The 25,278-nt window shown below is 32.6% G+C and overlaps 1 protein-coding gene across 1 annotated transcript in view; it reads left to right on the top strand.

The window, feature by feature from the left end:
- Nucleotides 1-4,431: 4,431 nt before the first annotated feature.
- The window catches only part of LOC131983881 (interleukin-6 receptor subunit beta), a 59,743-nt gene continuing 38,896 nt past the window's right edge, over nt 4,432-25,278 (top strand). Inside the window, exons 1-3 of the mRNA XM_059348709.1 lie at nt 4,432-4,501; nt 16,858-16,999; nt 21,526-21,721. Coding sequence (XP_059204692.1) covers nt 16,939-16,999; nt 21,526-21,721 — 257 coding nt within the window. The 5' untranslated portion in view covers nt 4,432-4,501; nt 16,858-16,938. The remainder of the gene's footprint in view (nt 4,502-16,857; nt 17,000-21,525; nt 21,722-25,278) is intronic.

Raw genomic sequence — 25,278 nt, 5'->3', positions numbered from 1 at the left:
AGCAAAGCAGCAAGCAACACACACACACACACACACACACACACACCAACACTGCCGGTAGACTGTGAGCTGAAACTACGGAGCAGCCAGAGTCAGAACATGCTGCAGAAAAATATTGCAGAAGCAGAATTCAGCATTTTAGTCTCAAAGTAGAGATGGGCTAGTCTGGCTATGTAAACATCAATTTCTGTAGCTCTACATACCTCATCTGGTATAACTGATCTGATTGGCTAAGAGCTACCTCCAGACGCTTTTGATAGACATTCTAAGCGCCCAATAAACGGCTCCGGAGGATCGTAAACCACGCCTCCTCTACGGAGAAATGAACGTCTGGTTTCCAGACTAGATCTAATTTGTGATTAGTCTGGTGTTAGCCAGGCTAGCTCAGGACGGCTCTGCATATTCAAATTAGGGGCGTTTTGGCGAGTGAGACCCGTCTCATTCTGGGTATTAAACTGTAATGGAAACACCTCTATAGTTACTGGGTAATGTCCTGTAGTTACTATATTTAAATGAGAGAAAATATGTGAGTTACTTCCCACTGGATTCACTGCAACTAATGAAAACTACAATTTCTACTTCTGTGACATTTTTAGCACCAATCTGATATAAAAATCCAGCATTAGGTTGGTTTGAGTAGCATTGGTTTGGAGGCATCAATCAAAATTAACTGTATTACGCACTAGCATACGTACGTGTCTAATGCTGTTTTAATAGCTGTCTCGTGGCGTTGGTGAATAAACTTTCCACCCTCCTTATTGCAGGAACGTCACAGCTAGAAATACAACAAACAGTGAGGGAGATATTTTCACTGCGGCTGAAATTGCTTTGAGACACCCTGAACAAACATCCTTTCACTTCTTAATTGTTTTCTTGGTAATTGTTTATTTCGAGCTGGAAGCCAATGAGTCAGCTCTGCAGACAAATGTTGGATTATAAAAATTCATTTTGGCAAGGATAAAAAAAACATAACAGCCTCTCTTTATAAAAACAAATCAGACCTTTTGAAGATCTTCAACATGATCTTTTGTCTAGATTAATCAATGAGTGAATTATTTGAGATTTTGTCTAAACTGTGTGCAACACACTGAAAGTGAGATGATATTTGCTTTTAGAGCTTTTTCTTTATAGTTTAGTCCTTAGCATTACATGTAAGATTAAATCATTGTGCAGTCATGGAATAAAATATTAGACTATTGTTTTCTTCAGTTTCTTGTTGATTTTAATGGCCGGTACAAGTAAAGGTACAATTCTTTGGAGAAATATAATGATTGCATGAAAAATAGCTCATAAGAGTTTAATTTAAGAGGTGATATTTAGACATTTTCCATGGTTTTATTGATCATGATTTTGGTAATTATCAAGAATGTTTCCATGACTGTAGATGTAAAAATGACTAAAAAAAATACACAAATTGTTAGAAAATAGATGCAAAAATGATCAAAAAAGACACAAAATGACAGAAAATAGATGTAAAAATGATCATAAAGACCTAAAATGATTAAAAAAGTACACAGAATCATTAAAATAGAACCACATTGACCAAAAATAGATGTAAAAATGATCGAAACAGACACAAAATGACCAAAAATACAGTCATGGAAAAAATTATTAGACCATTTGTTTTCTTCAATTTCTTGTTCATTTTAATACCTGGTACAACTATAATGACAACAACAAAAACAGCTCAAAAGAGTTTAATTTAAAGTTGATTTCTAGACATTTTCCATGGTTTTCTTGACAATGATTTTGGTAATTGTCACATAAAATAAAGTTCTCCGTCGCTCACATCGTGATCGTAAACAAACTGGCATCACTAACTGTGTACAGAGTGTCCGGCTGCTTGTTGTAAACAAACAGAGATCGCTAAGTTGTCGTTGTTTGTTTGATGTTTGTTTTGTTTTGTTGTTAATTTTTTTTAAATAAGACAAAGCACTATAGAGATTTGCACCCATTGGTATTCAATCCTGGAGCTGTTTGTTGATGTATTTTATTTCTATTTTCTTATGTATAAAAGGTTTACTTGAAATAATAAGGGAAATAAAAACATGGAGTAAAAAAAATGAACATGCTTGATTATTTTAGAGAGTAAAGACAAAAGTTTACTCTCTAAAAAAATTTCAAAAATTGAAAAGACAAAAAAAATGCAATAGTTGTAATAGAAGAGCTGTTTAAAAACTACTCCTGTAAACAGTTTTGGTTGAGTATTTAATTGTGACGGCTGCTTTTGGTGCTGAATTCTTATGCATCAATATTATATCTGTCATTTTGTGTCTTTTTTGATAATTTTTTTTAAATTTTCTGTCATTTTGTGTCTTTTTTAGTTATTTTTACATCTATTTTTGGTCAATTTGTTTCTATTTCTATAATTTTGTGTAATTTTCCGGTCATTTTTACATCTTTTTTCTGTCATTTTGTGTCTTTTTTGATCATTTTTACATCTATATTTGGTCATTTTTTTCTATTTCAATAATTTCGTGTACTTTTTTAGTCATTTTGTGTCTTTTTTGAACATTTTCACAACTATTTTCTGTCATTTTGTGCCTTTTTTGATCATTTTAACATCTATTTTCTGTCATTTTGTGCCTTTTTTGATCATTTTTACATCTATATTTGGTCAATTTGTTTCTATTTCAATAATTTTCTGTCATTTTGAATCTTTTTTTGGTCATTTTTACATGTTAAATTTCTAGATATCAGCTCTTAAATTAAACTCCTATCAGCTATTTTTGTTGTTATCATTATATTTGTCCAAACAAATGTTCCTTTAGTTGAACCAGACATTAAAATGAACAAGAAATTGAAGAAAACAAGGGTCTAATATTTTTTTCCATGACTGTATTTTTGGTCATTTTGTGCCTTTTTTGATCATTTTTACATCTATATTTGGTCAATTTGTTTCTGTTTCAAAATGTGTCATTTTCTGGTCATTTTTGCATCTATTTTCTGTCATTTTGTGTCTTTTTTGATCATTTTCACATCTATATTTGGTCATTTTTTTCTATTTCAATAATTTTGTGTACTTTTTTAGTCATTTTGTGTCTTTTTTGAACATTTTCACAACTATTTTCTGTCATTTTGTGCCTTTTTTGATCATTTTTACATCTATATTTGGTCAATTTGTTTCTATTTCAATAATTTTCTGTCATTTTGTATCTTTTTTTGGTCATTTTTACATGTTAAATTTCTAGATATCAGCTCTTAAATTAAACTCTTATCAGATATTTTTGTTGTTATCATTATATTTGTCCAAACAAATGAACCTTTTGTTGTACCAGGCATTAAAATGAACAAGAAATTGAAGAAAACAAGGTTCTAATATTTTTTTCCATGACTGTATTTTTGGTCATTTTGTGTGTTTTTTAGTCATTTTTACATCTATATTTGGTCAATTTGTTTCTGTTTCAAAATGTGTCACTTTCTGGTCATTTTTGCATCTATTTTCTGTCATTTTGTGCCTTTTTTGATCATTTTTACATCTATATTTGGTCATTTTTTTCTATTTCAATAATTTTGTGTACTTTTTTAGTCATTTTGTGTCTTTTTTGAACATTTTCACAACTATTTTCTGCCATTTTGTGCCTTTTTTGATCATTTTTACATCTATATTTGGTCAATTTGTTTCTATTTCAATAATTTTCTGTCATTTTGTATCTTTTTTGGTCATTTTTACATGTTAAATGTCTAGATATCAGCTCTTAAATTAAACTCCTATCAGCTACTTTTGTTGTTACCATTATATTTGTCCAAACAAATGAACCTTTTGTTGTACCAGGCATTAAAATGAACAAGAAATTGAAGAAAACAAGGTTCTAATATTTTTTTCCATGACTGTATTTTTGGTCATTTTGTGTGTTTTTTAGTCATTTTTACATCTATATTTGGTCAATTTGTTTCTGTTTCAAAATGTGTCATTTTCTGGTCATTTTTGCATCTATTTTCTGTCATTTTGTGTCTTTTTTGATCATTTTCACATCTATATTTGGTCATTTTTTTCTATTTCAATAATTTTGTGTACTTTTTTAGTCATTTTGTGTCTTTTTTGAACATTTTCACAACTATTTTCTGTCATTTTGTGCCTTTTTTGATCATTTTTACATCTATATTTGGTCAATTTGTTTCTATTTCAATAATTTTCTGTCATTTTGTATCTTTTTTGGTCATTTTTACATGTTAAATGTCTAGATATCAGCTCTTAAATTAAACTCCTATCAGCTATTTTTGTTGTTACCATTATATTTGTCCAAACAAATGTACCTTTAGTTGTAGCAGGCATTAAAATGAACAAGAAATGGATAAAACCATTTTTTTCCACGACTGTATATCAAACCTGATGTCGGACCGCCGCGGAGAGCCTCCCCGCCCCTCCAGGGGACCGCGAGCCTCATGTTTGCTACCGCTGGGCGGACCACGTGTTCCAGCTCAGAGCTGCTGCTGGTTTTACATAATCTAGTTTAGTATCTGGAGCCGTGAGACGCGCATGTAGTCCGGACTCTCCTCGGTAAGTGGAGCTTCTAAAACCTTCCCATGTGTTTTTATTAATCTTTGAACTTTATGAGGGAATTAAGTTATTGATTCACTTAAATGAAAAAGACCAAAGTGGACAGATCCTACTGGAAACGTGCATTATTATAATAATAATAATTATTATTATAACTAATCTTAAAGTTTGTTCTAAGTTATTTAAGTTGAATAAAGTTTGTGTATATGCGCTATTTTGTTTTCCGGAGTTTTCTTTAATTCTGATTTTCTGGTTTATTGAAAATCAACCTGCAACAATTTTGATATTCGATAAACCAATTTATATTATTTTGTTAAGCAATTGTAGCTACTAAGTTTGCTTCTTTAAGCTTCTTAAATGTGGATAATGCTTTAATAGTCATTTCTCTGTTTTATATCATTGCGAAATTAAATGTATGTGAACAATCGAGTGGCACAATAAGATAAATTGAGTAAAGATGCTGTAGACAGACAGCAGCTTCCTTTTTAAATTCCTTCCTGTTTAAAGGTGAGCAGCTCAACAATGACAAGGTAAAGTAAAATACTTCATTTATAAACAGTGACTGTTGTTAATGTAGAGCTCATTCTAACCACTAAATATACTGCTATGAGGTTAAATTATTAAAAATGCTTAATTTCTTTACATGTATCATGTTATTATGTTAAATCTCGACCTGTAAAGTAACTAAAGCTGTCAGATAAATGTAGTGGAGTAAAAAGTTCAATATTTGCCTCAAAATGTAGTGAAGTAGAAGTATAAAGTTACATAAAATGGAAATACTCAAGTACAAGTATCGCAAAATTTTATTTAAGTACAGTACTTGAGTAAATGTCATTTTGTGTCTTTTTTGATCATTTTTACATCTATTTTTGGTCATTTTGTTTCTATTTCAATAATTTTGTGTACTTTTTTAGTAATTTTGTGTCTTTTGATAATTTTTACGTCTATTTTCTGTCATTTTGTGTCTTTTTTGATAATTTTTACATCTATTTTCTGTCATTTTGTGTCTTTTTAAAAATGCTTAATTGCTTTACATGTATCATGTTTTTATGTTGAATCTCCACCTGTAAGGTAACTAAAGCTGTCAGATTAATGTAGTGGAGTAAAAAGTTCAATATTTGTCTCTAAATGTAGTGAAGTAGAAGTATAAAGTTGCATAAAATGGAAATACTCAAGTACAAGTACCGCAAAATTTTACTTAAGTACAGTACTTGAGTAAATGTACTTTTGTATCTTTTTCGGTCATTTTTCAATAATTTTGTGTCTTTTTAAAAATGCTTAATTTCTTTACATTTATCATGTTTTTATATTAAATCTCGACCTGTAAAGTAACTAAAGATGTCAGATAAATGTAGTGGAGTAAAAAGTTCAATATTTGTCTCAAAATGTAGTGAAGTAGAAGTATAAAGTTACATAAAATGGAAATACTCAAGTAAAGTACAAGCACCTCAAAATTTTGCCTATGTACAGTACTTGAGTAAATGTCCTTTTTTGATCATTTTGTGTCTTTTTTTAATCATTTTTACATCTATTTTTTTGTAATTTTGTATCTTTTTCGGTCATTTTTACATCTATTTTTGGTCATTTTGTTTCTATTTCAATAATTTTGTGTACTTTTTTAGTAATTTTGTGTCTTTTGATCATTTTTACATCTATTTTCTATCATTTTGTGTCTTTTTTGATAATTTTTGCATCTATTTTCTGTCATTTTGTGTCTTTTTAAAAATGCTTGATTACTTTACATATATCATGTTGCTTATGTTAAATCTCGACCTGAAAAGCAACAAAAGCTGTCAGATAAATGTAGTGGAGTTAAAAAGTTCAGTATTTGCCTCTAAATGTAGTGAAGTAGAAGTATAAAATTAGCCTACATTTAAAAAAAGTTACAACTATAATTGCATCAAAACAAACAGCTAAGCATTTCTCAGCAGTGGTGGAAAGTAACTAAGTACATTTACTCTAGTACTGTACTTAAGTACAATTTTGAAAAAGTGATTTACAGAAGATAAAAAGAAATAAATAAATAACGGGAACATAAGAAATGGAATGGAAGGAATTTCTGGCCTCGAACAGAAAGCATTTTTGGCAAAACCATAATACCTATCATTGATCCGACTTCACTTTGAGCGTCCCGAGTTCTTCCTGAACGTCTACATTTTTGTGAAGAAGAAAAAAGAAGAAATAGCTTTGTTAGAGCGACCTGAAAAACTGTTAAATATGCTTTTCTGCAGAAATCTTCCTGCGTTTTTAATATGGGACCCAATGAGGCTGTTAGTGGTGTTGGTGGCGCATCTGTGCGTCCTACGCCCAAACTATAACTCTGACAGCTTTACCAGAGGATTGTGAGGGAGAAGACTAATTTTCCTACGTTTCTATGTATAAATTATTTCTGTAGAGTGGAATTTGCGGCCTGGAGCGCAGTTTTCAAATGTATTTTTTGACAGTTTTTTCTCTCCCTCTACACTCTGGCGATGATGTCACACACTGTGACACGAACATTCCGTGCAATACACACCCATTATAATCTCTGAATTTCTCCAAAAATGATCATGGTCATTGAACAGGGATTGATAAAAAACTATATGACCTATCGAAACGTGGATTAATACACCGATACACAAGACTTGTGTCTACTGTTTAAAGTTTAAATGGAGTCTCTAGGTGAAATTATGCCGGAGAAGTAGACGTTTTAAAATCTCCAATTATTGTTCTTTTTCGCTCATTTTTTTCCGGCCGTCCCATTCATTTCAATGCAAAATTTTGGGCAGTTTTTTGTGACTTACATCGCAAAAAATTCGTATTACGTAGAGAAAAGTAATAGCACACCGATCCCGATCAAACCGCACGTTTTGATATATAATTTGTCCTGCAACTCTTCAAGTTGTAGGACTAGTAGCGGGACGAAATTGCGTCCGGAAGAGGAAGAAGAAGAAATCCACAGTATAACAGTAGTGCTCGGTGAGATTGCCCTGAGGACCTAATTAAAGCACAGTTAAAACACAATTAAACACAATGAAACATAAACATTATGAAATAATATGTACAATGCATGGTGGTCAAATGCCTGTCTAAAAAGATATCTGGTCTTAAGGTGATTTTTTTTGCCATGATGGTCACCAGAGGGAGTATCTGGCACTACATAAAAAATTCTAATGCAATCAAATCAATTTTGTTGCTAATCTTTGACATATTGAAGACTGTAATCACTACCAAAACCTCAGCTCTTTACTATTTATTTTATGGGAAATAATTAATCTTTTGTGTTCTTTTGGAAGAAATTTTGGAAAACTTCAAATATTAAACTGGCATATAAAGGGTTAAAATTCTGAGAATTATTACATTTTTGGTATTTTTGAACAAGTCTGGAGTTATTTCAGAGATTTATGAAAAAAAATCTGAAAAAATATTGATGTATTGTGATTTGATAGCAGTTTTAGTGTGCTTGGCCTTTTTTTGCCACGATGGTAACCAGAGGGTTAATCTGGCACTACATAAAAAATTCTAATGCAATCAAATCAATTTTGTTGCTAATCTTTGACATATCCAAGAATATAATCACCTCCAAAACCCTCAGCTCTCTACTATTTATTATATGGGAAATAATTAATATTTTGTGGGGGGTTTTGGAAGAAATTTCGGAAAACTTCAAATATTAAACTGGCATATAAAGGGTTAAAATTCTGAGAATTATTAAATTTTTGGTATTTTTGAACAAGTCTGAAGTTATTTCAGAGATTTATGAAAAAAAATCTGAAAAAATATTGATGTATGGTGATTTGATAGCCGTTTTAGTGTGAATGGCCCTTTTTTTGGAGTAAAAAAGACATGTAAGGGTTAATGGCAATGGATTAAAAAAAAAAATTACTAAAAAGAAAAGTTCCTGCAAAACTTCATGCCTCAAGCTGAAAGACAGGCAAAAACATCAACAAATGAAAAAAAGAGAAAGAAGAGAAAAATGTACAAAAATGCCTGAGGAGGGTTTAAATGTTTAAAGGTCTATCTGAATCTGTCTTGATTTTGATTGAAGAACCCATTTACACATAGCAACCACTCTCAGAAGTCAAATTGTGCAAAAAAAAAAAAAAAGCTGACGCCTATCACAGTGTTTGACACACTTCCTGTGTGGCAACAGAGGAGAAAGTGGTGAGAACAGTGAGAATGTTGTAGTGTTACTACACAGGAAAGATTTCAGAGTAAAATGATGAAATTCTTCCTCTAGACTGTACGTCCTGTGAATTGTCTTTTAAATCTGTTAAATTAAATAAATCTCTTCCTTTGGTCAGTGAGACTGCTTCATCTACACTACAGGCCAAAAGTTTGGAAGCAAGGACAATAATACAGGCCAAACAACTCCAATTCTCTGTTCACTGTGACTTTAAAAAAAAAAAAAGTTTAAAAAAATAAATATATATATATATTTGACTGTTTATATACAGTACAGGCCAAAAGTTTGGACACACTTTATTTTGTATCTTTTTCGGTCATTTTTCAATAATTTTGTGTACTTTTTTAGTAATTTTGTGTCTTTTGATAATTTTTACATCTATTTTCTGTCATTTTGTGTCTTTTTAAAAATGCTTAATTGCTTTACATGTATCATGTTTTTATGTTAAATCTCGACCTGTAAAGTAATTAAAGCTGTCAGATAAATGTAGTGGAGTAAAAAGTTCAATATTTGCCTCTAAATGTAGTGAAGTAGAAGTATAATGTTACATAAAATGGAAATACTCAAGTACAAGTACCGCAAAATTTTACTGAAGTACAGTACTTGAGTAAATGTCATTTTGTGTCTTTTTTGATCATTTTTACATCTATTTTTTTGTCATTTTGTATCTTTTTCGGTCATTTTTACATCTATTTTTGGTCATTTTGTTTCTATTTCAATAATTTTGTGTACTTTTTTAGTAATTTTGTGTCTTTTGATAATTTTTACATCTATTTTCTATGATTTTGTTTCTTTTTTGATAATTTTTACATCTATTTTCTGTCATTTTGTGTCTTTTTAAAAATGGTTAATTACTTTACATGTATCCTGTTGCTTATGTTAAATCTCGACCTGAAAAGTAACTAAAGCTGTCAGATAAATGTAGTGGAGTTAAAAAGTTCAATATTTGTCTCAAAATGTAGTGAAGTAGAAGTATAAAGTTACATAAAATGGAAATACTCAAGTAAAGTACAAGTACCTCAAAATTTTGCCTATGTACAGTACTTGAGTAAATGTCCTTTTTTGATCATTTTGTGTCTTTTTTTAATCATTTTTACATCTATTTTTTTGTAATTTTGTATCTTTTTCGGTCATTTTTACATCTATTTTTGGTCATTTTGTTTCAGGCCAAAAGTTTGGAAGCAAGGACAATAATACAGGCCAAACAACTTCAATTCTCTGTTCACAGTGACTTTTTAAAAAAAAAAAGTTTTAAAAAATAAATATATATATACAGTACAGGCCAAAAGTTTGGACACACCTTCTCATTCAATGCGTTTTTCTTTATTTTCATGACTATTTACATTGTAGATTCTCACTGAAGGCATCAAAACTATGAATGAACACATATGGAATTATGTACTTAACAAAAAAAAGTGTGAAATAACTGAAAACATGTCTTGTATTTTAAATTCCTCAAAGTAGCCACCCTTTGCTTACTAGAATATAAGACATGTTTTCAGTTATTTCACACTTTTTTGTTCAGTACATAATTCCACATGTGTTCATTAATAGTTTTGATGAATTTACAATGTCAATAGTCATGAAAATAAAGGAAACGCATTGAATGAGAAGGTGTGTCCAAATTTTTGGCCTGTACTGTATACTTCATCCAAAGAACAAGCAAAAGAGACATGAGTGGGGAAAAAAGTACACAAAAATTGGACCTATGATGACTGGAAACAAGTTCTCTGGACCATCAAAAGAAAATTTGAACTATTTGGTTCAAATCACAGAGTCTATGTCCACAGAAAAAACTGGTGAACGTGTTAAAGCTCCATGCATAACTCCCACAATAAAGCCTGGAGGTGGTGGAGCAGGAGGTGTTGCAGGTGATAGAGCAGGAGATCTGTTTGTAGTAAAGTGTTGTGGCAGTTTTGACAACAAGTTAATGGGTGAGCTGGCCAAACACAAAGCACTTATTACTCCGTTCAGCAGGTTTTATTAGCATATTCGTGTTCCATACACCGCACAATCCCGGCTCTTTTACAGTACAACAAAGCCCCGTACACCGCTCGACTTATATCTGTTGTATTTCCCAACATTGATTCTTCAGCAAGTCTCAATGTGGCCCTATCTTTTTTGGTCATTTTGTGTCTTTTGTTGTGTCTTTTTTAGTTATTTTGTGTCTTTTTTTGGTCATTTTGTGGGTTTTTTGTGTCTTTTGCTCTGTGTTTTTTAGTCATTTTGTGTCTTTTTTGGTCATTTTGTGTCTTTTGTGTTGTTTGGGTCATTTTGTCTCCTCATTTGTTTCTTTTTTAGTAATTTTGTGTCTTTTTTTGTCATTTTGTGTCTTTTTGTGGGGTTTTTTGTGTCTTTTTTTGTCATTTAGTCTTCTGTGTTTTTTGGTCATTTTGTGTCGTTTTGTCTCTCTTTTAGTCTTTTAGTGTCTTTTTTTAGTCTTTTGTGTCTTGTTTTAGTAATTTTTTTGTCTTTTTGTGTCTTTTTTTGCGTAATTTTGTGTGTCGTGGCAATTTTGACAACTGCACTAAGTTAATGGGTGAGCTGGCCAAACACAAAGCACTCAATACTCTGTTCAACAAGTTTTATTAGCACATTCGTGTTCCATACACCGCACAATCCCGAATGGCTCTTTTACAGTACAACAAAGCCCCGTACACCGCTCGACTTATATCTGTTGTACTTTCCAAAATTGATTCTTCAGCAAGTCTCAATGTGGCCCTATCTTCCTGTCCTATACATCACATCAGAGCAGAGCCCCAGAGTTAAGGCCCTAGTGCAGGGGTCTCAAACTCACGGCCCGCGGGCCACTTGCGGCCCTTGTGGCGTTAATTTGTGGCCCACACCTTGATATGAAAGTTTAATGTGAGTTTTATATAATTTTGCATCTTTTTTTGGTAATTTTGTGTCTTTTTTGGTCATTTTGTGTCTTTTTTGTTTCTTTTTTTGTAATTTTGTGTCTTTTTTGGTCATTTTGTGTCTTTTTCTAATAATTTTGTGTCTTTTTTAGCAACTTTGGGTCTTTTTTTGGGTCATTTTGGGTCCTTTTAAAGTAATTTAGTATATTTCTGTCATTTTGTGTCTGTTTTTTAGGAATTTTGTGTCTTTTTTTGGTAATTTTGTGTCTTTTTCTAATAATTTTGTGTCTTTTTTAGTAACTTTGGGTCTTTTTTGGGTCATTTTGGGTCTTTTTAAAGTAATTTAGTATATTTCTGTCATTTTGTGTCTGTTTTTTAGTAACTTTGGGTCTTTTTTGGGTCATTTTGGGTCTTTTCTAAGTATTTTTTTTTCTGTCATTTTGTGTCTTTTTTGTAATTTTGTGTCTTTTTTGGTCATTTTGTGTCTTTATTAAAAGTTATTTAGTTTTTTCTGTCATTTTGTGTCTTTTTTTAATAATTTTGTGTCTTTTTTTGGTCATTTTGTGTCTTTTTTTAGTAATTTAGTTTTTTTCTGTCATTTTGCGTCTGTTTTTTAGGAATTTTGTGTCTTTTTTTGGTCATTTTGTGTCTTTATTAAAAGTTATTTAGTTTTTTTCTGTCATTTTGTGTCTTTTTTTTAGCAATTTTGTGTCTTTTTTGGTCATTTTGTGTCTTTATTAAAAGTTATTTAGTTTTTTCTGTCATTTTGTGTCTTTTTTAAATAATTTTGTGTCTTTTTTTGGTCATTTTGTGTCTTTTTTTAGTAATTTAGTTTTTTTCTGTCATTTTGTGTCTTTTTTTTAGCAATTTTGTGTCTTTTTTTGGTCATTTTGATACTGCCTCCAGCGGCCCCCAGGTAATTTGAGTTTGAGACCCCTGCCCTAGTGAGTTCCCACAAGGCTTTGTGTCTTGAATATCAAGTAGGTCGCCGCCTACTTCTTGTACCACCATGACAGGAAGTACCAAATTTCCTTCACAAAAGGGTTTCATGAAGAAGGACCAGGACCACTCCATCCTCCAGCATCATGCAGTTACATCTGGACTCAGACTTGTGGGTCTAAGAATTTGTTTTGCAGCAAGATAATGACCCAAAGATTCCTCCAAGCTCGGTCAGGGTTAACGAGACTAAAAAGAAGAGGAAGGTGTTCTTCTAAAGATGGTTTGGTCTCCAGACCTCTCTCCTGTTGAGCTTGTGTGGGACTAATTGGATCAATCGGTCATAAAAGTGGCCCCAAGAATCAGCAGTCTCTCATTGATGAACTTAAGAAAGCTTGGGATCAGTTCCTGGCACATATCTTAAAAAACTTGAGGAACGAATGCCTCGTATACGCCGTGCTGTTGTTAACCCATTAACGCCGGGAAAGCAGATACGTGGTTTTGTAGTATATGTAGTTTTTTTCCACCTATTTTCGGTCTCTTGCCCAATGAAATGCATCAGAATACATGTGGGAGTGTCGCAATGCAACATGGGACCTAAAAGGACACTAAATTATTTAAGAAAGACACAGAATTACCCAAAAAAGACACAGAATTACCAAAAAAGACACAGAATTACCCAAAGAAGACACAGAATTACCAAAAAAGACACAGAATTACCCAAAAAAGAAACAGAATTACCAAAAAAGACACAGAATTACCAAAAAAGACACAGAATTACCCAAAAAAGACAGAATTACCAAAAAAAAGACAGAATTACCAAAAAAAAAGACACAGAATTACCCAAAAAAGACAGAATTACCAAAAAAAAAGACACAGAATTACCCAAAAAAAGGACACAAAATTAAAAAGAAGTACGTGTACGTGCAGATTCCTTTATGGAGGAAGATAAGATCTCTAGATAAGATCAGTTTGACGTAAAAGAATCGGCCGATCGCCAATCCTGCAAAATTAAGGAAATCAGTGCACCCCTAGTTGTAACTTGTCTCTTTTTATGCTGCTTTCTTGGCCAGGTCTCTCTTGGAAAATAGATTTTTTAAAATCTCAACAAGACTTTTACCTGGTTAAATAAAGGATACACTGTCATAAATTATTCTGTAGTCATTTCATTTTACTTAATATATTTGATAAAATGTATTAAATATAAATGCGTCCTTGATTTTGAGGCAGTTGTTTTAGTAACTTTAATATCAAAATGTTTGGGATAGAATCTTCTTATTTTGATCACATTAAATATAATCTTTATGTGCATGTAATTCTAAATCAAGAGAATTTTGAATGAATCCAACACAATAGAATTAGTCCGTTTTTAATTGACAGGCACTTCCTGTTAAGTTGTTATTAACTCAACTTGTAATGTAGTTAGATTTAATTAATAATATTGCATGCAATCTGTTGCCTCATTTTATTGAGTAGCTATTGTTTATCTTATCTTTTTTTTTACAGTGTATACTGTATATAAATGTGACGGTATGCTGGCCAGCTGTCTCTTGGAAAAGAGATTTTTTTAACCCTTTGGAGTCTCCGGCTTTTTTATCGATCTCATTCTGCCACGTAAACAATGTTCACCATGCCATATTGGTACCTTGTTTTTCAGCACAACCTCACCTATATTACCTGATCATTATTATTTTTTCACTTGACCAACATTTTGAACCCAAAGGAAAAAAAAAAACTAAAATCTGAATAGAAATAATTGGAAAAAAATATATATATTTTTTTTGCTTTCAAAACTATGACGGTGTATTAGGGCCAAGTATGAAAAAAAAAAGCCACTTTTTTTTTCCTCACAAATCTACAATTTTTTTCTTGCAAATTTGCCATTTTAAACCTTGTAAATCTGTGACTTTTTTTCTCGTAGATTTGACACTTTTAATCTCGTAAATCTGCGACTTTTTCTCTTGTAGATTTGCCACTTTAATCTCGTAAATCTGGGACTTTTTTCTCGTAGATTTGCCACTTTAATCTCGTAAATCTGTGACTTTTTTCTCGTAGATTTGCCACTTTAATCTCGTAAATCTGTGACTTTTTTCTCGTAGATTTGCCACTTTAATCTCGTAAATCTGTGACTTTTTTCTCGTAGATTTGCCACTTTAATCTCGTAAATCTGTGACTTTTTTCTCGTAGATTTGCCACTTTAATCTCGTAAATCTGTGACTTTTTTCTCGTAGATTTGCAATTTTCTAATCTCGTAAATCTGCAACTTGTTTCTCGTAGATTTGTCACTTTTAATCTCGTAAATCTGCCTAAATCTTTTTCTCGACATATTACCCTCCTCCCCCAGATCTGTATATATATATATATATATATATATATATATATATATATATATATATATATATATATATATATATATATATATATATATATACCTGGCCCTAAAACACTGTCCTACAAAACACATCCGTGCTCAGTAAAGAATTTTTAAATGTTGCAAATCTGAACACACGTTGCACATAGAACATATAAGAGGTAAATGAGGAATACATCTAGTTCTTTATCTTTATATCAAATATATAGAGAGAGTGTCAAGCCAATACCTTTGACGGCACGGCTCAACGTTGCTTCGTTTTTATGTCAGGGCATGGTGAAGCAGTTTCATGGACTCCAGAGGGTTAATCTCAACGAGACTTTTACCTGGTTAAATAATGGATATACAGTCATGGCCAAAAATATTGGCACCCCTACACTTCTGTCAGATAATGCACCATTTCTCCCAGAAAATTGTTGAAACTACAAATGCTTTGGTATTCACATGTTTATATCTTTTGTTTGCATTGGAACAACACAAAAAATGCAGAGAAAAAAAAGCCAAATCTGATCATTCCATACAGAACTCCAAAAATGGACTGGACAAAATTATTGGCACCCTAAACTTAGTATTTGGTAGCACACCCTTTGGAAAAAATAACTGAAATCAATCGATTCGTGTAACCATCAATGAGTTTCTTACACCTCTCTAATGGAATTTTGGACCACTCTTCTTTTGCCAACTGCTCGAGGTCTCTCAGATTTGAAGGGTGCCTTCTCCCAACTGCTGTTTTGAGATCTCTCCACAGGTGTTCTATGGGATTTAGATCTGGACTCATTGCTGGCCACTTCAGAACCCTCCAGCGCTTTGTCTTCAACCATTTCTCGGTGCTTTTTGAAGTGTGCTTTGGGTCATTGTCCTGCTGGAAGACCCATGACCTCTGACGGAGACCCAGCTTTCTGACACTGGGCCCTACATTGCGCCCCAAAATTCTTTGATAGTCTTCAGATTTCATGATGCCATGCACACAGTCAAGGCATCCAGTGCCAGAAGCAGCAAAGCAACCCCAAAACATCTGTGAACCTCCACCATGTTTGACCGTAGGGACCGTGTTCTTTTCTTTGAAGGCCTCATTTCGTTTTCTGTAAACAGTACAATGATGTGCTTTACAAAAAAGCTCTACTTTGGTCTCATCTGTCCACAGGACGTTCTCCCAGAAGGATTTTGGCTTCCTCAGGTACATTTTGACATTTTTTGTGTCTCTGTGTCAGCAGTGGGGTCCTCCTGGGTCTCCTACCATAGCGTCCCATTTCATTCAGACTGCGACGGATAGTGCGAGTTGACACTGTGGTACCCTGTGTCTGCAGGTCAGCTTGAATTTGTTTGGAAGTTGATCAAGGTTCTTTATCCACCATCCGAACAATCCTTTGTTGCAATCTATCATCAATTTTTCTCTTCCGTCCACGTCCAGGGAGGTTAGCTACAGTGCCATGGGCTATAAACATCTTAATGATGTTGCGCACAGTGGACACAGGAACATTAAGATCTCTGGAGATGGACTTGTAGCCTTGAGATTGTCCATGCTTTTCAACAATTTTGGTTCTCAAATCCTCGGACAATTCTCTGCTCTTTTTTCTATTCTCCATGCTCAGTGTGGTACACAGACACACAACACAAAGGTTGAATCAACTTTTATCCATTTTAACTGGCTGCAAGTGTGATTTCTATATTGACAGAACCTGTTACTTGCCACAGGTGAGTTTAATTACAAATTAAAGGAGCATCACATGCTTGAAAAACAATTATTTCTTACAATTTTGAAAAGGTGCCAATAATTTTGTCCAGTCCATTTTTGGAGTTCTGCATGGAATGATCAGATTTGGCTTTTTTTCTCAGCTTTTTTTTGTGTTGTTCCAATGCAAACAAAAGAAATAAACATGTGAATACCAAAGCATTTGTATTTGCATCGATTTTCTGGGAGAAGTGGAATTATCTGACAGAAGCGCAGGGGTGCCAATATTTTTGGCCATGACTGTATATATATATATATGTGACTTTATGCTGGTCTCTCTGTCTCCCTGTCCAGTCTGCAGAGTCCCTGATCGAGTCTCTGCTGGCGTCTGATGGCGTGAAGTGAATCAGGACTGTTAGAGAGCAGGAGGAGTTGATGGAGCGGGGCCCCGCCCTGCTGTGGACCTGCTGCCTGCTGGGGGCCGCACTCGCCATCGGTAACTTCCTCTTTGTTTCACATCCAGAGAGTTTAACCAGAGCGGGAAGGAGTATTCAGAGCCTTTACTGCAGTAAAAGTACTAATACATACTGTGAAATGACTCCACTACAGTAAAAGTCCTGCATTCAGAACTCACTGAAGTAAAAGTACAAACGTATCGAAAGTAAAATGAATGGCGCTCTATTGAACCCTTTGGAGTTTGGGCCTATTTTGTTGGTTTTTGACTCCTTTTTTTCAATCCAATCCAATCCCTTTTATTTGTTTCGCACATTTAAACAACACAAACGTCTCCAAAGTGCTGTACATAAAATCAACAATAAAACAAACAATTCCATATACCAATCAGCAATAAAAAACAAGTGTATAAATCTAAAATGATGCCATAAATAAAACAATACAATCAAACAGATAAACATAGTAAAATAAAATAAAAGACGTAGTTAAAAGTAGTAAAATAAATAAAATAAATAAAAGACACAGAGGACCACAATCTCTGCCTGTATAAAAAAAAAAAGTGTTCACCATGACGTGTTGGTATCATTGTTTTTAGCACAACCTCACCTATATGACCTGATTATTATTTTCATTTTGACTTACTGGATCAACATTTTGAAAACAAAAAAACACACACAAAAATATTACAAAAAACACAAAAAATAAATAAAAAACACATTTTTTTTTTTTTTTTTTTACAAAAAATACATGGAAACACACACAAAAATGAGAAAAAACACAAAAAAAACACACATTAAAAACACACCAAAAACATTAAAATTACAAAAAAACACAAAAAATTTACAAAAACACATAGGATATTACATACAGCCAGAATGTGTAAAAAAAAAAAAAAACATACGAAAATAATATTTTCAGAAAAAAGTTTACGAGATTAAAGCGGCAAATCTACAAGAAAAAAAGTCCCAGATTTAAGAGATTTAAAGTGGCAAATCTGGGAGAAAAAAGTAGCTTTTTTCCCACTTTTTTCTCGTAAATCTGCGACTTTTTTTCTTGTAGATTTGCCGCTTTAATCTCGTAAATTTGCAACTTTTTTCTCAAAATATTACCTGAAGTTACCAATTATAGTTCTTTGCCTGATAAAGGGCTAAAAGGATACAACTCTTACTGTTTATATTTCTGTTTCCAAACGCCTCTAATATGTGACGAATCCCAGATCCTACGGCAGGTTATTTCTGGTTTAAACCGGCTGGTACATGATCAGGAGGTCATACTGAGGCCTTTTAGTAAAGCAGAGGACTTATGAATAAAAGTAACAGAAAATACACCACAATACATAAATATAATACGAGTTTAACCACGAGAAGATCTGTGAATGCCGCTAGTGGTTAACGGATACAAATCAATCAAGACGGATGATTCGTTATGCAAATAATAAAGTCAAACAGTAGAATAACTCACTGTTGTATTCATCCTGGTGGTTCAACAGGTTCTGACACTGTCCCTTCTTTATCTGTTTCTCACGCATCATCAGCATTTCCTGTTAATATAAACAGTTATTAGTAGGACTTTTCTGTCCACAACAATCTAAATTCTGCTGCTTTAAAGAGTCAATTTCATAAGGCAAAATTAGCTCTTAATGTTTCAATCTCTGAAGGTCCCATCTGATTAAAAGTAAGACTTCCATGTCTTTTTTTTTTTTATTTTAAAGCAGTTTCTAGATGTTATATGAATACGAAGAAAGCATCAAAACACTCAATCTACAGAGGAAAACACCCGTTTTTACAAACTATCCTTTTAAACGTGCAGGTAGAAAGAGTCCCCACAGTGCTGCACTGCAAAAAAAGGTGTTTAGTCTAAAAACCAGATCAAACAGTAAATCTGAGGGAAATGATCTTGCTGCATGGACAGATAATTTACCTTGACAAGATTTATTAAATTAAGATTATTAAATCTAGAAATAAGCATGTTGAACGCTTAAAATAAGAAATTAACTCTTAAAACCAGATAAATGATCTAACACTTTTAAATCTAAAGGTTTTTTAGATAAACTGGCCCTGCTCGGGCCAGTTCATCACTGCTGGCAGCTTTAATTTGATCTCTTTTGTACATTTTTTGTCTTTTTTGGTGATTTTCTGACCAAAAGAAGATGTAAAAAGACACAAAATTACCAAAAAAAGACACAAAAAAAGACACAAAAAAAGACACAAAAAAAGACACAAAAAAGACGTAAAATGACCAAAAAATACACAGGTCACTCTGCTCGGGCCAGTTCATCACTGCTGGCAGCTTTAATTTATCTCTTTTGTACATTTTTTGTCTTTTTTGGTCATTTTGTGACCAAAAGAAGATGTAAAAAGACACAAAAAGACCCAAAAAGATGTAAAATGACATAAAAAGACACAAAAACGGCACAAAAGACGTAAAATCACAAAATAAAGACATAAAAAGACAACAAAACACAAAAAAAGACACAAAAAGTTTTTTTTCATCTTTTTTATCTCCAGTTTCTGGCTGCTGGCAGCTTTAATTATCTTATTTTAAGAGTTAATTTCTTATTTTAAGTGTTCAACATGCTCATTTCTAGATTTAATAATCTTAATTTAATAAATCTTGTCAAGGTAAATTATCTGTCCATGCAGCAAGATCATTTCCCTCAGATTTACTGTTTGATCTTAATCTTACCTTATCTTTCTAGCTTAAAATAAGAAATTAACTCTTAAAACAAGATCAATTATCTAACACTTCTAAATCTAAAGTTTTTTTTTTTTACTCTGCTCGGGCCAGTTCATCACTGCTGGCTGCTTTCATTTATCTCTTTTGTACATTTTTTGTCTTTTTTGGTCATTATGTGACCAAAAGAAGATGTAAAAAGACACAAAAAGACCCAAAAAAGAAGAAAAAGACCCCAAAAAAACGCAAAAAAGTACACATAAAGACACAAAAAGATGTAAAATGACCAAAAAAGACATAGAAAGACACAAAAACGCACAAAAAAAACACACAAAAACGACACAAAAGACGTAAAATCACAAAATAAAGACATAAAAAGTTCATTTCCCTCAGATTTACTGTTTGATCTTAATCTTACCTCATCTTTCTAGCTTAGAATAAGTTTATTTATTATCTTGGTAAGAAACAATTAATTGTCAGTGTGGTTTAAGGGAAGTAAACAATAAATCAACTGTATTAATGTCTTTGAAGTGATTCCACCACATGAAAAAGGTGCCAACCGGAGTTTTAAAAGTCAGCTAAAGTTTAACATTCAGCTAAAGATGAGTTCTAAAAGTCAGAGGAAGCTTCTTGTCCAGTCTCGTCTGTTTGAACCTCGGGCTGAATAACTATTGCAACATATTCATATTTATTTGGCAGAAGATGAATCATCTGTCACGGTTGGACGACATTGATTGATGATGATTGACACAAACTATACGCTGGTTTAGCGGTTAGCATTGTTGGCTCACAGAGACGGGATGATTAACTGGGGAAAGTTATTCCATAGAAAAACACTCCTGAGGGCTTTATGTTGTGTAATGATTCCTGTTCATTGTTCTCAAGGCCAATATTTAAAAATAAAAAGAATGTTTGTAGTAATTACAGTAAAACACTGTCAGATTGTATCAGAAATATTTGGTAAATAGCACAAAACTTTGAATTATGTCATCAAAACACACAGTTTTGCTGTAAAAATATAGCATTTTAATGTAAAATTAATGGCGTGTTGGTATGATTGTTTTTAGCACAACCTCACCTATATCTGACCTGACTATTATTTTCATTTTGACTTACTGGATCAACAATTTGAACACACAAACACACAAAAAATATCACAAAAAACACAAAAATAAAAAAAACACAAAAAATGCAAAAAAAATTACAAAAAACAAACATAAAACACATAAAAAATATTACAAAAAAAACACAAACATTTTAAAAAAAACACAAGAAAATTACAAAAAACACACATAAAACACGTAAATTTTTTTTTTTTTTACAAAAAAAGACAAAAATTTACAAAAAACAAACATAAAACACATAAAAAATATTACAAAAAAAACACAAACATTTAAAAAAACACCAAAAATTACAAAAAACACACATAAAACACATACATTTTTTTTTTTTTTTTTTACAAAAAATACATAAAACCACTAAGACTACAAAAAACACGCAAAAAAACCCACTAAAAATATTACAAAGGACACACAAAAAACACATTAAAAAAACACAAAAAAATGACAAAAAAACAAAACAAAAAAATGACATGACTAATGAAATGACTACAGAATAATTTATTACCGTGTAGGGTTGACATTTTGAATTTGCAAGTATTTCAAACAGTCCTATTAAGGGTTAATGAAAATGTTTATTCCATTCTAGTTTTTGTTATGTGGTTAGTTTTCATTAACTATAATAACTTTGGTCTGTCTGCCCTGTTAGTTTCTGCATGCAGATGTTTTTGTTTCTGATCTGAAAGAATGTCCTGATAGTTTAATAATGAATTTCTCCTGTATTACTAACAGTATGTGTCTCTACATGCCGCTCAGCGTCTCCTCTCTCCGCCAGCAGCTTTTCCTCCCACCTCCTCCACCTCCGCCTCCTCTTCCTCCTCCTCCTCCTCCTCCTCCTCCTCCTCCTCCTCTGAACTTCGGCCCCCGAGACTCAAACGCTGTGAGTTCCAGACTCGAGCCAACGTGACGTGTCACTGGGAGGCCGGAGACACTCGGACCACCAACTACACGCTGGAGGTCCACCTGGTCTTCAGGTGAGTTAGAACATTATTTATTATCTCTTTTTTAGTAATTTTTCTGTATTTTTGGGTCATTTTGTGTCTTTTTTGTGTCTTTTTTGTGTCTTTTTTGTGTCTTTTTTTGGTCATTTTGTGTCTTCCTTTGGTCATTTTGTTTCTTTTTAAAGTAATTTTGTTTTTTCTGTCCTTTTGTGCCTTTTTGGGTCATTTTTTGTCTTTTTTTGTCATTTTGTGTCTTTTTTTGGGTAATTTTGTGTCTTTTTTTAGATAATTTTGTGTCTTTTTTGGGTAATTTTTTTTTTTTTTTTGGTCATTTTGTTTTTTTAAAGTAATTTAGTGTTTTTCAGTCATTTTGTGTATTTTTTTCTGTCATTTTGTGTCTTTTTTTGGTCATTTTGATACTTCCTCCAGCGACCCCCAGGTAATTTGAGTTTGAGACCCCTGATGTACACGGTCGGCCATAAAGTAACATTCTTTTATTATCTCACAAGTCAGCATTTATTACTCAGGGCTGCTCAGTTCACTGAAAAATGCATATTTTTTCTAATTTTTGAGATTTCTTCTTCTTCCTCTTCCGGACGCAATTTCGTCCCGCTACTAGTCCTACAACTTGAAGAGTTGCAGGACAAATTATATATCAAAACGTGCGGTTTGATCGGGATCGGTGTGCTATTACTTTTCTCTACAGAATACAAATTTTTCGCGCTGTAAGTCGTGAAAAACTGCCCAAAGTTTTGCATTGAAATGAATGGGACGGGCGACAAAAAATGAGGGAAAAAGAACAATAATTGGAGATTTTTAAACGTCTACTTCTCCGGCATAATTTCACCTAGAGACTCCATTTAAACTTTAAACAGTAGACACAAGTCTTGTGTATCGGTGTATTAATCCACGTTTCGATAGGTCATATAGTTTTTTGTCAATCCCTGTTCAATGACCATGATCATTTTTGGAGAAATTCTGAGATTATAATGGGTGTGTATTGCACGGAATGTTCGTGTCACAGTGTGTGACATCATCACCAGAGTGTAGAGGGAGAGGTAAAACTGTCGAAAAATACATTTTAAAACTGCTCTCCAGGCCGCAAATTCCACTCTACAGAAATAATTTATACATAGAAACGTAGGAAAATTAGTCTTCTCCCTCACAATCCTCTGGTAAAGCTGTCAGAGTTATAGTTTGGGCGTAGGACGCACAGATGCACCACCAACACCACCAACAGCCTCATTGGCTCCCATATTAAAAACGCAGGAAGATTTCGGAAAAAGTGAGATTTTAAAGTTTTTTTGGATTGCTCTAACAAAGCTATTTTTTCATTTTTCTTAAAAAAAAAACATATGTAGACGTTCAGGAAGAACTCAGGACGCTCAAAGTGAAGTCGGATCAATGATAGGTATTATGGTTTTAACAAAAATGCTTTCTGTTCGAGGCCAGAAATTCCAGTCTGTCCACCTCTGGCTGCTGTCACTCTTTCATTAACAGGTGTCAGTTATTTCTGTTGATTGCTTTGATCTTTGATGTGATTACAGTTACAGATACACACACACACACACACACACACACACACACACACACACACACACACACACATTTTGAGGTTAAAGGGCATAGTTTGAAATCTCTGAAGAATCTCATCATAGTGTACACACACCGGCAGTAGCCCCCGTGGCCCTTTCAAAATTTCCCCAGAGGAAATTTTCTAGTTTTTATATATTCTTTAGTATATTTGTGTTGTCTAGGGTTGATTTTGATTGAGTAGAAATAGTCAGGTCAAAGTTAATTTATAGACATTTAACAACAACCTCAGTGGACCAAAGTGCTTTTTTGGTAATTTTGTGTCTTTTTTGGTAATTTTGTGTCTTTTTTAGTAATTTTGTGTCTTTTTTGGCAATTTCGTGTCTTTTTCTAATAATTTTGCGTCTTTTTAAAACAATTTTGTGTCTTTTTTTGGGTCATTTTGTGTCTTTTTTTAAATAACTTTGTGTCTTTTTTGGGTCATTTTGTGTCTTTTTTTAAATAACTTTGTGTCTTTTTTGGTAATTTTGTGTCTTTTTGGTAATTTTGTGTCTTTTTTTTAAAAAAAATTGTCTTTTTTAAAAAAAAATTGTCTTTTTTAAAAAAAATTGTGTCTTTTTAAAAAAAAAATTGTCTTTTTTGGTAATTTTGTGTCTTTTTTTGTAATTTTCTGTCTTTTTTTGGTCATTTTGTGTCTTTTTTTAAGTAATTTAGTTTTTTTCTGTCATTTTGTGTCTTTTTTTAGTAATTTTGTGTCTTTTTTTTAGTAATTTTCAAGGTCTCAAGGTGGGGGCCACAAAATATCATTACGAGGGCCACAATTCAGAAAAATACAGTCATGGAAAAAATGATTAGACCTTTGTTTTCTTTAATTTCTTGTTAATTTTAATGCCTGATACAACAAAAGGAACATTTGTCTTTTTAGGCCATGAAAAGCTTCAATAATAACTGTAGTTTAGTTTTAAAGTCTGTGGTGGTCTAACCAAAGAGATTAACACCTCGTTTCATAAATATAAGACGTATTTTAAATGTTTCTGGAGGTGTCGATGCTGCCAGACACTTAAGTCGTCCTCCAGCTGGATCTGTTGTCAAAAAAGAGATTAAAAAATTGCATTTTGAATGGGTTTCAATGGCACATTTTACGTGTTTAACCTTAAGAGTAACTATAGTTTGTACACGGTGTATTTTAGCTTTACTGCAGGAGCCGAGCTGGAAATAACACAAGGACATTAAAATATAAAGAAATGTTATATTTTAGTCTTAATATAATTTTATCTAACTTTTTTTACTTCATCACTATCTAGATAATAATTTCCCTTTCAAATAATTATAATTTCTATTATTTTAATGTTTAAATTAGTTTATATATCCAAAGCAGACTGTGGTAAGTGCAATTACTGCTTGGTTTTGAGTTGGATTTTGTGGTTTTTGTATCATTATTTCTCTGAAATAAAGCAAAATTGAAATCTAAAACTTTATGACAAGATAAAACAGACATCAAAGAGTTCATTTTTTAGTTTTAACTCAATTTCGACCATAAATATATTTACTGCAGTTAGACTTTGTAGGACAGAATAGTGATCAGCTGTTTAGAAAATGATTGATGAGCCTTTTTTTTTCAAAAGTGAAACTTGACATTTGTGAAGCATTTTCTAAAAGGTTTTAAATGTTCAGACAGAAAGAATAAAGAGAGACAGACGAGAACATTGTTGGTTTCATTTGATTTGTTAACAAGAAGAAAACTGAATAGATGACAGAGAAACAAAAGCTGCAGCTGCTTCCACAGAACAAGAATCTGATTCGTCCTTCAGAGACAACAGATCCAGCTGGAGGACGACACCTCCACAAACATTTAAAATACCGTCTTATATTCATGAAACGAGGTGTTAATCTGTTTGGTTAGACCACCACAGACTTTAAAACTAAACTACAGTTATTATTGAGGCTTTTGAATGAACCTTTAGTTGTATCAGGCATTAAAATGAACAAGAAATTAAAGCAAACAAGGGTCTAATCATTTTTTCCGTGACTGTATTTTTCTGAATTGTGGCCCTCGT

The sequence above is a fragment of the Centropristis striata genome, chromosome 13, assembly GCF_030273125.1.
Source record: "Centropristis striata isolate RG_2023a ecotype Rhode Island chromosome 13, C.striata_1.0, whole genome shotgun sequence".
Classification (NCBI taxonomy): Eukaryota; Metazoa; Chordata; class Actinopteri; order Perciformes; family Serranidae; genus Centropristis; species Centropristis striata.
The sequence above is the reverse complement of the archived record's forward strand: the minus strand, read 5'-3'. Positions and strand labels throughout refer to the sequence as shown.